Source organism: Paroedura picta, chromosome 5 (genome assembly GCF_049243985.1).
Source record: "Paroedura picta isolate Pp20150507F chromosome 5, Ppicta_v3.0, whole genome shotgun sequence".
In the NCBI taxonomy this organism is placed as follows: Eukaryota; Metazoa; Chordata; class Lepidosauria; order Squamata; family Gekkonidae; genus Paroedura; species Paroedura picta.
Genome location: NC_135373.1, coordinates 16,544,883 through 16,562,505, shown reverse-complemented (window position 1 = coordinate 16,562,505; position 17,623 = coordinate 16,544,883). Strand labels below are relative to the sequence as shown.

The window sequence follows — 17,623 nt, the reverse complement described above, 5'->3', positions numbered from 1 at the left end:
CTCTAATCTGGAGAGCCGGGTTGGATTCCCAGCTCCTCCATATGTGGTGAACCTTTTCCTCAGCTGCTTGGTCATGACCTCACAGCAGACCGACTAATGGAGCAGAGGTCCATCCGTGGTTATTAACTACAAGGTCTAGACCAGGGGTAGTCAAACTGTAGCCCTCCAGATGCCCAGGGACTACAATTCCCATGAGCCTCTGCCAGTGTTCGCTGGCAGGATCTCATGGGAATTGTAGTCTGTGGACATCTGGAGGGCTGCAGTTTGACTACCCCTGGTCTAGATGGAACCCTCTGTTTGGTGCAATGATGCTCTGTCTTCTTCATACTGGGAGGGCAATGGTGGGAGGGTTTCTGGAGTTCTGGCCCTGCTGGTGGACCTCCTAATGGCCCCTGGCTTTTGGCCTCTGTGTGACACGGAGTGTTGGCCTGGATGGGCCATTGGCCTGATCCAACATGGCCTCTCTCATGTTCTTACGTAACGGGGAAAGAGTGTCTCACAAAGTGACTGTCATGATCTGTGAAGCATGTTTCCATTTTTTTCTAACAAGGAAAAGGAAAATCCAAACACAGAGTTCTTCATGAGGAATATAGTCATGACCGCAGTCAACATATTTTTTGCTGGCACCGAAACTGTCAGCACCACCTTGCGCTATGGCTTTTTGATTCTGCTCAGATACCCAGAAATTGAAGGTGATTGCGGAAGGAGGGTGGGAAGGGACAGCCTTTCTAGAAGGGCAAAAGTGGCTTTGGTTGGAGTAGTTCCAAAAATTAAATTTCAAGAATGTTGTGGGCTTCCAGATGTGTGAATTCTTCAGCATTTCTGGCTTCCCAGTCCTTTCTCCAGAATACCTCCTGTGTTCCCAGCAGGGCACCATGGCATTGAACTGGGAATACTACAGCAGAATCCCTTTGGCTACCTTGTGGGTTCCCAGGAATGGGGGTGGGGGGACAGGGACTGTCAATGAACTCTTACAAATACTATCTTTACGTCCTGCGGCTTTTTCAACAGATAAGATCCATCAGGAAATTGACCAAGTGATTGGCCGGAACCGTGGTCCCAAAGTGGAAGACCGCCTACAGATGCCCTACACTGATGCGGTGATCCATGAGATCCAGAGATTTGCTGACCTGATCCCCATGGGGCTGGCACGGCGTGTGATCCGAGACACCCAGTTCCGAGGATACACGATCCCCGTGGTATGGCTTTTATGTATTTATGGCAGTTTACATACAGTATGGGGGATACATGGAATGAATTAATATATAACATAAACAAATATAACAACAACAATAATCTATATAACACAATTTAAGTGATATTAAACAATACAACAGGAACGGAACTTAGCTAAGGCCCTTAGAGAGGACAGGTTGGTACAGGCCATGGAGAGGATGTCTGAGGGGGGACCTGTTGTCGGTCTCAGGCAATTGCTTGGTGGAGGAGCTCCCTTCTGCAGGCCCTGTGAAATTTTGAAAGTTCGGACAGGGCCCTGATCTCTTCAGGGAGTTCGTTCCACCAGGTGGGGGACAGGACAGAAAAAGCTCTGGCCCTCATTGAGGACCGACATGCTTCTTTGGGTCCAGGGATCACTAGCCAGTTGGCGGTGTCAGAGCGTAATGCTCTTTTGGGGGTATAGGCGGAGAGACGGTCTCTTAGGTACACTGTGCCCAGACCGCGTATGTCCTTGAAGGTACGCACCAAAACCTTAAGCCTGATCTGGAATTCAATTGGGAGCCAGTTGAGTTGTTGAAGTATAGGCCGGATGTGAGATCTCCATGGCGGCTCAGTGAACTCTCCCAAGAAATCTTTGTCTGTTCCACCTTCCCTAAGAGCTAGTGTTATAAACTTAGGGATTAGTTTTCTTTAGTTTCTACTAAAGAAGGGATTAGATTTTTACAGCTGAATTATTTGATTGGCCTTTGGAGGGTAATCACACGAAGAAGGATGTAGACCAGGGGTAGTCAAACTGCGGCCCTCCAGATGTCCGTGGACTACAATTCCCAGGAGCCCCTGCCAGCATTTGCTGGCAGGGGCTCCTGGGAATTGTAGTCCACGGACATCTGGAGGGCCGCAGTTTGACTACCCCTGATGTAGACAAAGTGGAGCATGTCCAGAGGAAGGCAATGAAGATGGTGAGGGGTCTGGAGACCAAGTCATATGAAGAAAGGTTGATGGAGGTTGGTCTGTTTAGCCCAGAGAGAAGACAACTGAGAGGTGATATGGTAGCCATCTTCAAGTGCTTGCAAGGATGTCAGAGGATAGAACAGAGTTATTTTCTGTTTTTTGGCTAAATATCCAGAAGTTCCTCTGAGTTCGAGCAGTTCCTCAGTGAAATAAGCTTCCTCAGGAGGTGGTGGGTTCTCCTTCTTTGGAAGTTTTTATGCAGAGCAGAATTTAAGCAAATTGTGAGTGGGTGTGCAGGAATGGTTGTGTTAGCGCTTGGCTCTTGTGGCCCTTTCTGGCTTGCCCATGGAAATGCCCATCACTACTTTGGGATCAGGAGGTGAATTTTGTACAGGCTAGACTGGCCAGGGAGTCTGCTGGGGAGGCATGGAATTGGGGTCACTGTGGGGAATTGGGGTCACGAATCTATGTTTGGGTCGTTTTAATAGTGATATGGCAATAGCCACGTATTTTAGTATTTTAATGTTTATATTTTATATTTATTTGTTTTTATGTTGTTTTTACCACATTGGTTTTAATGAGACCTTTTGGGTGAGTGGCAACTGAGAAAACCTAATGAATTAAATAAAATAGATTCAGCAGCAGGAATCAAAATCAAAGCAACCCTGAGAAATTATAAATTTTCTGCAAGGCAAAAATGGAAATGACCTAGTTGCTAGTCTTATCATCCAAAGACATACGAAAACCTTGAACCCGCCTGGCATGCCAGGAACAAGCAGAATCTGGGAACCAGAATTTAATATGGCCATTACTCATCAACTGGGCACAGACCTGAAATGCCGGAAATTCCAAGATCCCTCCCCACTACCTCTACTTACAGGAGGCGCCAGATAACAATTGCTCGCCAGGTTTGTTTTAAGTACTTTTAGCTCTCCTTTCTCTAGTTATGGACTCAGAGAGGGTGGTAGTTACAATTTAAAACATATCCATAAAGGTGATGTTATATCTCTATGTCTTCATGGTGACTTTTTCTAACTCTTGTGTGCTTAAATGATCATGCAGAGAAAAACCTCATGGAATGAGGACACATGAATTTTCCAAATTATTTGTACTTCCACAACCTTTTTTTATCATGTACAAAATATTGGCTGAGCGATATTGTTCCATATTTCCTTATTACCCACATCAGAACTGAGCATGTGTTTGACATTCTAGAAGATGGAGCTTTGTGCACATACAAATACCCCTACAGCTCTTTTTTCTTCCTTTTATTCTTTCTTTATTAATTGAGATGATCCCCCCAGACCTTCTCAGTTTGTAAATGTGGATTGCATCAACTTGCTTCTGGCATCTTCCCTTCCTCTTCAGTTTCCTACCTTCTCCAAATGTTCTCCCTCCCTGGACTTCAGAGATCGCCATTCCTGCAGTTCTCTGGAACAAGACAGGCATTTCATTTGTTAGACTTCCGTCATTACTGTCATCTCCGCTCTCCATCCCCCCCTCCCCAGATACCAATCTGACTCCCACTTGCATCTCTACCCTCAAAGTTTCCTCAAGCAAGGTCCCCTGCAACACAGCTAACACAGCCAGGCACCAGACCCTTTTTACCAATGTTATGGATCATGCGGTGTAAAATTTACAAGACCACAACAAAGACAGCTAAGCAGCAAGAGGATTTATTTAGGATACATGTTTGCAAGCATGGAGAGAAAGCTAATTGGTGCATTCTCTGAAGTCTGCATCGGTGCAGCTCATTTTTAAGACCTTGATACGTCATCATGAGGTATCCTGACGCTCACTCCCTCACTGTCCCTTTGACCAATCAGGTCGACGACGAAGGGCGTACAATCTGACCTATCACGGATGGCTATATATCTTATTACAATTTTCTCGCTCTTTGTTTCAAAGAATACATTCCTTTATATGGAGGGATGCTACATTCAGGAGCTATCTGCTTTTGACAAATTCAAGGTTACTTTGAGAGACAAAGAAATAACTATACACATAGTGCCACAGCAGCCAACAATGAACTCAAGATACATTCTGCCTGACCTAAAAATAACCATAGACAGACTGTGGCTAAAGTGTGCTTCACAAATCTGTATTTGTGTTCTCAATTGTGTTCCACAAATCTATATAATCTATATCACCAACAAAATTCTGCCATGGCCTCCGAGACAAGCATCTTGGCAGCCACACACTGCCCTGTCCTGCTGTCCCCCTCTCTGTAAAAGCTCTTCCAACCACCTTCTGCCACCCAGCCCCCTTGAAGCCAGCAACCATTCCCATCCAACCTTCCCTACTACACTTTCTTTACACCCATGTCACCATTACCATGCCCCCATTTGCCACCACACCCCCTTCGCAAAACTCCCCTTTATTCCCATGGCCTTGCATGTGGGACAACCCTCCCTTTCCTCTTCCCACCCTCAAGCTCTAGTGCCCGTTGTAATCCTGGAAACAACAGGCTTTACCCCTAGTCTTTAACAGGACTGCTTCCGTCAGGCCCCGCCCAGTCTCCACCCACCCAGCACTTTGGTTGTTATTTTAACAGCTAAGTGCTGTTAAAGATGTGATTCATACTTCCAACAACATGCTGAAGGTTCCAAAGACTCTTATTGGTGGAATCTCCCCTCCCCTCATGGCCAATTGCTGCTCTTGCTCAGGATTCCGCACCCCCCCCCCTCACTCCCTTCAGGCCTGCTGTAAAGGAATCCTCTAACAGCTACTGACTGAAGTGGGGGAGTCAGGAGCACCCCCTGACTTATTTCAGGTCAAGAAAATATTGCAGAGAGGAGGTAAGGTTGTAAGATAGGAATTCCACACTACCTAGGTGTGTATAAACCTGACTAGGGTCAAGACTGCTGTGCACAGAGAGACCTCCTCTTAGGGTTGTCAGCTTCCAAGTGAGGCACTAAACCTACACCAAGCCATGAGATAGCACCCATTGCATTTCAGAATGCAATGGGCTTTACTACTAGTGATTAATGTTTCATGTCTTAATCCATGTCTTAATCCTTTCACTGCTCATGTCACATCAGCACAAACTGGGGGGCTCTGACCCTGCTGAGAGACTCTGCCAGTCTTCACACCTCCAGGTGTTTAAAGCAGTCCTCTCAGCATCGGGAACCCGATTTTTGCTCACTTCTGCCCTCTTCTGCCCTTTGCCTTACTTAACCTCTCTTTCTTAAGAAACCTGGATCCTATTTGCACTCACTGTTTAATCTCTTTAATCCACATCCTGATTGCATCTGTTCCTGCGTTATGCACCGATCTTATTTCTCGCAGGGTAAAAGCCGGAATGACCCAGAACAGGCCTGAACGGGCATTAAAAAAAAAAGAAAAGAGTATTGCAAAACTCAGTGGGATGCATTACAGACACTTGAGAACAATATTTTAGAAATGAAAAGGTGGAAATCCTGTACCTATATTAACCCCTACCAGGCCCCAAAGCCTCTGGAATGCCCTGGAGTAGACTGGAAAGGTGTAGTGGTTAGGAGTGTGGACTTCTAATCTGATGAGCCGGGTTTGAATCTGCACTCCCCCACATGCAGCCTGTTGGGTGACCTTGGGTTTGCCACAGCTCTGATAAAGCTGTTCTGACTGAGCAGTGATATCTGGGCTCTCAGCCTCACCTCCCTCACAGGGTATCTGTTGTGGGGAGAGGAAAGGGAAGGCGACTGTAAGCCGCTCCTTCGGGTTGAGAAAAGCGGCATATAAGAACCGACTCCTCCTCCTCCTCCTCCTCCTCCTCCTCCTCCTTCTTCTTCTTCTTCTTCTTCTTCTTCTTCTTCTTCTTCTTCTTCTTCAATGAACAAGAGTACTGCAAAAACCAGTGGGATGCATTACAGACACTTGAGAACAATATTTTAGAAATGAAATCCTGCAACTTTATTAACTCTTACCAGGCCAAAAAGCCTCCCGAATGACCCAGAACAAGCCCAAAATAGGCATTAAACATCCAAGACGACCACCAAAAAGAGCTGGATGCATCAAAGACACTTGAGAACAATATTTTAGAAATGAGAACGTGGAATTCTCACTCCTTTATTAACAGGTTTTGGGCCAAAATGCCTCTGGAACATCCTGGAACAAGCTGGAATGGGCACTAAACAAAAGCAGTGTTTTGTTGACTGAATAATATTTTGGAACTAAATAGGGTTGTGCACCGCATTGTCCGAATCGGCCACTCCGGGATGCTGCAGCCAGCGCCTCACCCTTCGCACACCCTCCCCCCACCCACGATGAGGCTCTGGCTGTGGCGTCCCAGAGCGGCCGATTCGGACGACGCAGTGAGCAACCCTAGAACTAAAAGGGCTAAAATACTTCCAGAACACTGCAGAACAGTCCAGAGTGGTCATTAAGCAAACCACAGGACCCCCAAAACATTAAAGCTACCCCAGAACAATAGTTTGGAAATAAGAACACAGAAATATTGTGCACAGATTAACCCTTTTCAGGCCAAAACGCTTCCAGAAGGGGGGGGGAGGGGAGGCAGGATTCTGCAGTTAAGGGGCTGCATTCCAAACAGAGGTTTCTGGGGAGGTGCCGGGTAGTGGTTGCTCATGGGTTCGGAACAAACCCTGGACCAATCAGAGCAGCAGTTCTCAACTGCTCTGACTCAGTGACCCCAACTGTGGCGGTGGGCTCAGCGTGCGTACACACGCATCTGCATGCGCATGTGTGCATCTGCGTGTGCAGGCGCACAATAGTTGGGGTGGCGTGAAAGCGGCCATTGCCATGGCTCCTCCTCCAATGGCTGCCACCACTGCCCGCTGCTGCCTGCCGCCACCGCCTGCTTTGCTGCCCGCCACTGCTTGCAACCAACCTTTAAATATTGGCTAAAACTGCATCTTAGGGTTCGATCAGATAGTCTATTGGCCTGTTTACTGAGAGACACTTTTAAATTTAAATGGTTCTCTACCATCCTGACTAAGAGCCTCTTGTGGCGCAGAGTGGTAAGGCAGCCGTCTGAAAGCTTTGCCCATGAGGCTGGGAGTTCAATCCCAGCAGCCGGCTCAAGGTTGACTCAGCCTTCCATCCTTCCGAGGTCGGTAAAATGAGTACCCAGCTTGCTGGGGGGTAAACGGTAATGACTGGGGAAGGCACTGGCAAACCACCCCGTATTGAGTCTGCCAAGAAAACGCTGGAGGGCGTCACCCCAAGGGTCAGACATGACTCGGTGCTTGCACAGGGGATACCTTTACCTTTACCTTACCATCCTGACTACACTCCAACAAATTGGCATTGACTACGATTACATCTTATCTCTGAATGAATCCTCCATTATGTACCAGATCAAACAAAGGCTACTTGATCAGGAATTTCAAAAAATCCACCCCACTGTGCCAGCAATCTGCTCTCCCTGTGCGCTTGGTCTCCAAGTGAAGCAGGGGATAATGCCAGCTTATTTCCATAACTTGGCAAATCCCCTCCATTGCAGAGCGTTTTCGCTTGCTCGGCTTAATGCCTTTCGATCTAAAGTATTACAAGGGAGATTTGCCAAGATCCCCTTCGAAAACAGACTATGCACCTGTGAATCAAGTTCTCCTGACACCATCCAACATATCCTACTGGATTGTCCCTTGTTCACTGAACAGAGAAGGCATATCATACCTCTCATACCAAAACGGAGAAACCATTCAAGAGACCTGATTTGCCAATTTTTACTGAGTGATAAGGATGCCGACGTCACTTTTATTACGGCTGAATTTCTGTCCTCGGTTTTTAAATTTAAACTGTCTGACGTATCCTGACTAACTTTGTTTATCCTGCTTATCTGCTTTATGCCAATAAAGGTATTGTATTGTTAAAAAACCTAAGGCCCCACAGAAGGGGCCAGGTGACTCCGAATGGGGCCGGTACCCCAGGGTTGAGAACCACTGACCTGGAGGCTTCAGTTAGAACACCTCTCCCAGGAATGGGAAGCTTCACAAAGCTTGCTGGGCATGTAGGGGGGCATATTGGAAAGAGGCGCTGCATGTAAGCATAGGCTATGTCTCTGTTTAGAGTTCCAAAATATTGTTCTGGGGTGCCTTTGACATGCCCCACTGTTTCTTGTACTATTATTTGTTCATTGCCCATTCTAGCATGTTCTGGGGTATTCCAGAGACATTTTGCCCTAGAAAGGTTTAATAAAAGTGAGGTATCCTAGAGCAGGGGTAGTCAACCTGTGGTCCTCCAGATGTTCATGGACTACAAATCCCATGAGCCCCTGACAGCATCGGCTGGCAGGGGCTCATGGGAATTGTGGTCCATGAACATCTGGAGGACCACAGGTTGACTACCCCTGTCCTAGAGGCAAAGCCCTTTGCGCCCAGGAATACACCCCTCCCTGTGACCTTCCAGGGTTCTGACCTTCCTCCCCACTGCTCCATCTTGAGACGCAGTGTGGTGAAGGGGTTAAAGGGTAGCTTTGGGCTTCAGTGATTGCTGGAGCAGCCGAACTGTGCCAGAGTGCGGAAGCTTGTTCCCCGGTTCTGTAAATGCTTATAGAAATAAATATCTTCAGTGACAAGAATTTTTTTAATAATAGCTTTCAAAAGGAGCTACACTCCTAATACAAACTATTGTGTCCCTGACAAAAATGACAGGAAGAAGAGCTTTAGGAAAAGTAGGCTTTTGCCACGATTCATAAACCAGGAGTGACCAAAATGTAACTCTCCAAATGCCCATGGACTACAGTTCCCATGAGCCCATGCCAGTGCATGCTGGTAGGGGCTCATGGGAATTGTAGTCCATGGACATCTGGAGAACCACCGTTTGGCTTCCTCTGCATAAACAGGCTGCTTCTTCACACACTCACATTTTGTTTTTGATTTTTTTTGCCATCTAGTGACAGTTTTCTGGTGACCCCATTGGGTCTTCAAGGCAAGAGACCTTCATAGGGGGTTTGTTGTCGCCAACCTCCGCTTCACGCCCCTTGACTTCCTCGGAGGTCTCCCATCCTAATGCTAGCTGGGGCTGAACCTGCTTAGCTTCTGAGATCTGATGGGATCAGGTTAGCCTGGGCCATCCAGGTCAGAGGAGAGACAAAGAGGAGGTGGGTTGGCATTGCCTGCCTCTGCACAGCAACCCTGCACTTCCTTGGTGATCTCCCATCCCACTACTAGCCATGTCCGCCCCTGCGGAGCCTCTGAAATCTGCTGGATCTGGGCTCAAATACAGCAGGCTCAACGATTCCTAATCTTCTGAGAAGCTACTACCCTTAGGACTGTTGTTAAACTTCCTTTCTAATAATGGTCCTCTCAAAAGATTGAATAGCAACTAGCTATCCTTGTCATGAACCAAGCACTTGAGACCCATCAGATTCGCACAACAGACATCACTCCCGAGTAAAAGTCTTTATTTGGAGAATCAGGACAAAGATCAGCACTTTTCATAAGCTCATAGGCAGGATTCTTGACAGACACAGAAGAAGGGGGTTGCATAAGGGGGAGGGGGGCATAGGGGCAGCATTGGGCAGGAACATTGATTCACACAGAAAGAGCAATACCTTTTCCTCTGATCTGCAAGGTACCAAAACAACCCATCCGGCCATCTGGTATTTAGCCTGAGCTCCCAGTGAGGCCAACCTTGTGAGAGAAGATAAGGGAGGGAACATGGGATGAGGCTTTGAAACACAAACAGGGGATGGGAGGGGTGCTCTCCAGTGGGCCCAGGAAGGTGCCATAACCCAGCGGGAGATCCAGGAGCACAACGGAATGAAGCGAACCTCAAAGGGGGTGAAAACTAGTCAGGAACTAGGGGTTTGTGACATACCTCAAATGCCCTTCCGTGCACCGGAATTGTGTTTGCTGGCCGATTAGTGGAGTCTTATGCTCTAGCGAGTCACTGAAGAAGTTGGTGCAAACTTAAAGGGACGTTGAGGAATGGTAGAGGACAGGAAGGCCTGGAGGATCATTGTCCATGGGTTTGCAATCGGTCAGACATGACTTCGCACCTAACAACAACAACAACAATGCTCTAGCGCAGGGGTGGACAAACTGTGGCCCTCCAGATGTCCATGGACTACAATTCCCATGAGCTCCTGCCAGCTGGCAGGAGCTCATAGGAATTGTATTCCATGAACATCTGGAGGGGCAGTTTGCCTACCCCTGCTCTAGCAGTGTCTTCCCTTTGCTCCCTTGTCACCCCCATTCTTTTATCTTCTTCGGCCTTCAGGGCACAGAGGTGTTCCCCATGCTGGGCTCTGTGATGACGGACCCCAAGTATTTCGCAAGACCTGATGAATTTCACCCCCAACACTTCCTGGATGACAGCGGGAAGTTCAAGAGGAACGATGCTTTCATGCCCTTCTCCATAGGTGAGCTCCCTCCCCAGTCCCTTTCCCCTCCCCCTTCCTCTCTCCCCTACCTCCCCCCCCAATAAAGATAGCCCAGATTCTGCTCAACAGGCGTCACAAGAAGCTTTTCCTTTTCCTCCCCCTTTCCTAGGCAAGCGATATTGCTTTGGGGAACAGCTGGCCCGGATGGAACTGTTCCTTTTCTTAACCAGCATCCTCCAGAACTTCCGTTTCAAACCTCTGGTCCCACCCAAGGAAATCGACATCTCTCCCAAGCTGGTTGGCTTTGCTTCCATTCCTCGTTCTTATGAGCTCTGCATGATCCCACGTTAAAGGAGAACAGACTGTTCCAACAAGACCTCCTCACAGTTGAATTTGGCCACTCAAAAAAAAACAAAAATCCTATCAACTATGTGAAACATTCAGAGTTTTAATTCTGTCGTTTTTTGTCATGTCCCCCCCCCCCACACACACATGCTTTTATTGCATGTTGTCTATGTTTCCTCCTTTGCTGTGCAATACTTGTCAGAGAAATACGCTTCTTGAACATCTACTCTTCCTCCATTCTTTTATCGTCTGTCCTCCCATACACTCCTCAGTCATCAGGCTCTTTCCCCGCTTTTTCTGTCATCCCCAGATTCTGTGAAATGCAGAGCTTTTCAGTACACACAAGTAACTCTTGATTTTCTTGGGAGTCAATCAATCCACAGCCCCGTTTTGAAAAAAGGCACCGAAATAGTGATATGTCACTAGAGGGTTGTAAGAACAGGGTGTAAACTGCACGGAGCTTTTATTCCAATACCAGGTCAATTCAGTTCTTGCGGTCTACACAGAATGCGATTTCCATTTTGATTTTGGGCGATTTAAATTTTCCTTCTGCAGCAAGAAGGATTGATCCAGAGTGACCCTACCTTTATTGTGCGATATCTTAGAGTGTTTTTAATGCTCAATATTTTTAAAATCTGGATTGAGAAAGCAGGCTGTTTTGAATCTGGGCTTTGTTCTGTGGTAGAGAACCCCTGATTGGCCAAAGCTGGTCATGTGACAAGCTTGCCTTAAAGGAGAAACCCCTAATTTCTCTCAACTTCTGTTGGTCTTGTATTTATTTTCCCTCCTCTGCTTCTTCGATTCTCTCCCCCCCCCTCCAAGAAAAGAAAGAGGCTCCCTGCTTGGCTCCTCCCCCCCTTCAATAAAAGAAAGAAAGAGGCTTGGCTCCCCCCACCTTCTGAACTACCCTAAACACGTGCAGAACAATTTCCTGTTTCAATGGGAAGGGGGGTTGGAGAGGAAGACCCGAGTTCAAATCAACCTGAATTCAACAGGATTGACAATGGAATAAACAAAGTAAGTGCAGACTCTGCCCTGGTCTAGCAGTTTCTCTGGATTCCCAGCCTTAATTTAAAAAAAAAAACCTGTCCTGTATCTTTAGCTTCCTCCCTGGTGAAAAGATCTCCGCCTTACTTTTATTTTTTAATGAAAGCTGGGAACCCAAAATACCTATTAAGTTTACTGCTACAAAGAATTATTTGCAATGGGGGGGTGGGGGTGGAGTGATTTGACCACCGCATTCCAATCATGGAAAAGTGGACTTGTGGGTGGGAACAAAGAAATCCAAGAGAAGCATTCTCCCTGGGGGTTTGGTTTGATCTCTGCTAGGCAGCCAAGTTGAAACTCTCTGCCCAGCAGAGTCTGCAAAGGATCACAGATCATATGGCTTTGAAGGTCAAGACCAGCACCTTGAATTGTGCTCAGAAACAGATGACAGGCCAGTGTAGATGGGCTGAATCATACAGCCCCTACAACCTGCTCCAATTATCTTGGTTGCAGCATTCTGTAGCAACTGAAGTTTCTGAACCCTTTTCAAAGGCAGCCCCACATATAAGCCACTCTGGACCACAATTGCCACATCCTTATCCAGCAGTAGGCCTGGGTCCCTGACCCCCCCCCCCACCCCCGACTATGGACCTGTTCCTACAGTGGGTGATAACTTAACCTTTAGGTCAGGCCTTCTGCCCACCTGTAGCACTTCTGTCTTGTTGAAAGCAAGATGATTGCAATATCTCACCTGCACAAAAAGAAAATTCTGCTTCCACATAAGCACATTCATTCTGTTTCATTCTCTTGAGGCTGGGCCAAATCCCTGCCTGGCCCGAGAAGATGATTTGCTTCCACATCCCCTAAGAGGCACCTATGCAGTCAGAACTAGGGAGAGGGCATTCCCCCCAAAAATCAGGGTTTTTTTTTCAGTTCGAGTCTATTGGACCATTTTCCGGCATTCCCGGAAAACCCCAAAACTGAATACCAGTATGGTATCGTTTTCAGATCCGGAATTTTTTCGAAATCCTGATTTTTTCCAGTTCTAATATACCCCAGAAGAAGAAAAAACCAATACATTTTTAAAAGTCAGAACCAGCCAAGAGCTTCCCACACCTGATTTGCAAAGGGAGGCAGTCCAGCTCTGGATGGGCAGAGAGGTCAGCTCCCAACACAGGTGCCTGTCCTTGGGAGCATGCAGTCATTTCAGCCTTACAGTGGGGCATGCACACCTGTCTGCTGTGAGGTCGAATGGCTGACAGCCAACAGAAACCCTCCCTTTGGAAAGCAAGGAATGAAAAGGTTTTAAATGGCTGCCACTCCTTTAAACCTCACTGCTGACAGGGTGGGGTGGGGAAACAGTCCAGCTGGGGGGTTTGAAGGGCTCGCGGTCCCTTTCTCTATCCCCACTTCCAAATGGAGAAAAACCTTGCAGCCATTTATAGTATCAGGGCCCTGATCCCACTCGAGAGCCCTGGTTAAGGCCAGTTTCACCTCCTTTGGGGCGGGACCCTTCAATCTGCTCCCCTCCACCTGGAAGGCGGAAAGTGAGATGGTGTCAGAAACCACCATGTTTTTCTGCCATGATTTAGTAGGCTGTAGTTCTGTTATGATGTAATGCTTTGCCAAGCCTGAGCCTAGCTGACACCCAGGGATGAATTCCCTTTGTAGCTTTCCAAGCGGACCAGATGCCCTAACATTCCTCATCTCCCTCCTTCTTCCCACATCTGTTTTGTCCCCCTTTTCCCTGTTTTCTCAGCCACACATTGTGACTTCCTTGACATAGTGTGTTGTATGTTGCCAGGTGTCAAACGTACAGAGAACTCACAACAGGCTTCTTAATGAAAGAAAAGCTTTATTGAAAAGTACTATACGCTAAGGACCGAAAAGTCAAATCTGACCAGAGTTCAGATTTGCCTCTGCTTATCAATACATTTCTCCCGCCCAAAACTTGACAGTTCCCAAGGGAGGGGAGACAAGAGAAAAGACATATGTGTAAAGAAAACAGGAATTCATTCTCACAACCTTGAAGAGGTGACAACATTCCCAAGAGCCCACAACAAGATAAGGTTAACATAACAAAACTATTCACTTTTATAGTTGGCAAGACTACAGGGCCTGGAGCAAGCAGGCGCCAAGCAATATAAAACAATATAACTGACATGGAGGAACTCAAGCTAATTTATGACAGAGATTCTACAATCCTGACATCCCTCCGCACTAAAAGGGCCCCCCCCACCCTAGCCCGCGTCAACAGGGCGAGGGCAATCGGGGAATGCTCGGTGAAAAGCCCGGAGAAGGCGGGGTGCTTTCACATTTTCAGCCTCCACCCACTCCTTGTCCCCAGATGGGAAATCTTTCCAATCAACCAAATATTGGAGGCGGCCCTTGTGCACACGAGAGTCCAGAATCTGGTTGACTTCATAGTGGGTGTCTTTATCGATGTAAATGGGCACCGGCGTAGATGGAGGGGGGTGCCACACATCCGGAGCAGGGGCTCTCCGCAGCAGGCTGGAATGAAAAACCGGTTGCACATTCCTGTAAGTTTTTGGCAAAGATAGTTCTACAGTCACAGCATTGATAAGTTTCACAATAGAAAAGGGCCCCACATATTTGGGACCAAGTTTCTTAGACTTCTGTTGGCAACGTAGGTTCTTTGTGGACAAATAAGCCAAGTCTCCCACTTTCCACGCAGGCGCAGGAGCCCGTTTCTTGTCTGCCTGGGTCTTATAAGCCTGTTTTGCGTCTTTGAGGCTTGACACGATTACTGGCCACCCGGCACTAATAGTCTCTGCCCATTTGGTGACTTCTGGGGCCTCGGACGAACTTAGCTCCCATGTGGGGGCAGCCACCAAATCAGTCCCATACACCACTTTAAATGGTGACACACCCGTGGAGGCATGGGCCCCGTTGTTATAGGCAAATTCAGCTAGTGGCAACAGGGCAACCCAGTCATCTTGCTGATGGTTGATAAAACAGCGCAAGTATTGTTCAAGGATTTGGTTCACCCTTTCAGTCTGGCCGTTCGATTCGGGGTGGTAGCCCGATGTTAAAGCTTGCTCCACCCCCAACAGTCTCAGGAGCTCCCGCCAGAACTTGGCAACGAACTGGGGGCCACGATCCGTGAGCACGCGCTTCGGGATCCCATGTAGGCGTATTATGTGGGTCACAAACATCGAGGCCAATTTGGCCGCTGAAGGCAGGCCCGCACAAGGGATAAAGTGGGCTTGCTTAGAAAATGCATCCACTACTACCCAAATGACAGTTTTCCCCTGGCTGGGGGGTAGGTCCGTGATAAAATCCATGGTGACATCGGTCCACGGGCGGGAGGGGGTGGGCAGGGGCTGCAGCAACCCCCTTTTCTTCCCACCAGCAGGTTTGGAGACAATGCAGGTGGGGCAGCCCTGCACATATTTTTCCACATCAGAGCGCAAAGTTGGCCACCAATAATGCCTCCTGACCAGGTGCAGGGTTTTTACAAACCCAAAATGTCCAGCGGTTTTCGCATCGTGGCAAAGTTTCAAAACGTCTCCGCGCGCCGCCACCGGGACATAGAGACGCTCCCCCTTGAAAAACAGACCCCCCTTCTCAGTTAGGTCGGGGCGGAGGGAACTGAATTCAGAGTCCTGTAACACCTCCTTCTGGACCCACCCTCCCGGGATTGAAGTTCCTTGCTTGGTTTGGCTGCGCGTCACTGCGGCCATTCCCAGTTGGGCGGGGGTAAAAACCGTGTCCACCAATGGGTCGCGCTTGCTATTATACTGGGGCAAGCGAGAAAGAGCGTCCGCCAAAAAGTTCATTTTGCCCGGCAGATGCTTGAGAGAGAAGTTGAAACGAGAGAAAAACTCCGCCCACCGCATCTGTTTTGCTGACAGCGAGCGGGGCTGCTTGAGCGCCTGAAGGTTTTTATGGTCTGTCCACACTACAAAGGGGACTGCGGACCCCTCCAACCAATGTCTCCAGGTGGCTAAGGCCAATTTTACTGCGGCCGCCTCCTTTTCCCAAATCGCCCAGTTTCTTTCTGCCCCAGAAAATTTTTTAGACAAATAGGCCAACGGGTGCAATTTCCCATCCTCCCCCTCTTGCAGGATCACGGCCACCATTGCCACATCCGAAGAATCTACTTGCACAGTGAATTGCTTAGCGGGGTCGGCATGGGCCAGCACCGGCTCAGAGGTAAACAACAGTTTCACACTCTCAAAAGCTTCCTGACACTGGGGGGTCCACTGGAGCGGGGCACCGGGACGGCTTGCTGTCTTTCCCCCCGTTTTTGTTTTTAACAAGTCAGTGAGAGGCAGCGCCACTTTGGCGAAACTGGGGATGAACGTTCTGTAAAAGTTTGCAAATCCTAAGAAACTTTGCAACTGTCTCCGCGTGCGGGGAGGTTCCCAAGACAGCAAATCCCGCACTTTGCCCGGGTCCATCTCAATCCCTGCCTGGGAAACCCGGAAACCTAGAAATTCCACCGCATCCCGGTGAAACTCACACTTTGAAAGTTTAGCAAACAACTGATGCTTCCGCAGGCGGCGGAGCACCTCGCGGACCAATTCAGCGTGCTTGCCCACATCCTCTGAATACACCAAAATATCATCAATGTACACCATCACCCCCTGATACAATAAATCATGCATAACTTCACTTATCATGTTCATGAACACGCCCGGAGCGCCGGCGAGGCCGAACGGCATGACAGTATATTCAAATTGGCCCAAGGGGGTGTTAAAAGCAGTCAAATATTCATGCCCCTTTTTTATCCGGACCCGGTAGTAGGCTTCCCTCAAGTCAAGTTTTGTAAAAATCCGTGCCTTCCCCAAGTGCCCCAGCAAGTCTTTTATCAAAGGCAACGGGTAGGCATTACAAGTGGAGACAGCATTCAGCCCTCGGTAGTCCGTGCAGAGGCGCAAAGACCCGTTTTCTTTTTCACGAAAAGAACAGGGGCCGCCAGGGGTGAAGTGGCGGGTCTGATGAACCCCCGGGCTAGGTTTTTGTCCAAAAACTCCCTGAGTTCAGCCATTTCCCTCGGGCTCATTGAGTAAAGTTTGGCTTTAGGGAGGGACTCCCCTTTCTTTAACTCGATGGCACAGTCAGTTTTACGGTGGGGGGGAAGTTGGTTACACTCAGCTTCCGCAAACACATCTGCAAAGTCTCGGTACTCTGGTGGAAGAGTCGCTTCCCCCGTGGACCCCACCGCGGCCACGACCCGATCGTTTAGGGAGGGTTGGGGCTGAACGTGCTGCTTGCAACCAGGAGAGGAAAACTCCACGGTTCCTTTTTTCCATTTCACCGTGGGATCATGCTCCCGCAGCCAATCCAGCTCCAGGACACATGGGAATGCTGAGTGGGGTGCTACAAGGGGTTGAATCTGCTCCCAATGTTTCTGAACGTCCAAGTCCATCGGGCGCGTCTTTACGGTGGCTTCCCCCCCAGGAGCGCATTTCCCATCCAGCTGGGTGATAGGTAGGGGCTCCCCCAAAGGCACTCTGCCCACCCCCAGAGTCTCGGCTAGTGCTGGGCTTACTAGAGTCTGGGTGCACCCTGAGTCCACAATGCAGCGGACCCCCACGGTCTTCCCGGACTTGGGGTTGGAGAGGGTTGTGGGCAGGAGTATCAGAGGGGGATCACTCACCACGCGTTTGCCCCTGTCGGAGGCCTGCTGGCGGGGCGCCTTTACAGCAGACCGTCTTCGTTTCCCGACTGCTCCTCCGCTTGATCTTCGCCATCCTGGCCACTGCCCTCCTCCGATTCTTCCACAACTGCCGCGGCACCAGCCGGTACCAGCAGAGACTTGGCACTTTTCTTCGGGACCATTTTCTTGGCAGATGAAGCTTTCTGGGGAGTGCTGCCCGTTGCTTTTGCCCCGGTCGCTGTCTTCAAGGGGCAGTGCGCGAGAAAGTGGCC

General features: G+C 48.7%; 1 protein-coding gene across 1 annotated transcript in view; it reads left to right on the top strand.

The window, feature by feature from the left end:
* Positions 1 to 11,771, top strand: part of LOC143837153 (cytochrome P450 2A13-like) — a 28,983-nt gene extending 17,212 nt beyond the window's left edge. The window contains exons 6-9 of the mRNA XM_077336679.1: positions 551 to 692; positions 1,012 to 1,199; positions 10,291 to 10,432; positions 10,563 to 11,771. Of these exons, the coding sequence (XP_077192794.1) occupies positions 551 to 692; positions 1,012 to 1,199; positions 10,291 to 10,432; positions 10,563 to 10,744 (654 nt within the window). The 3' untranslated portion in view covers positions 10,745 to 11,771. The remainder of the gene's footprint in view (positions 1 to 550; positions 693 to 1,011; positions 1,200 to 10,290; positions 10,433 to 10,562) is intronic.
* Positions 11,772 to 17,623: the final 5,852 nt, after the last annotated feature.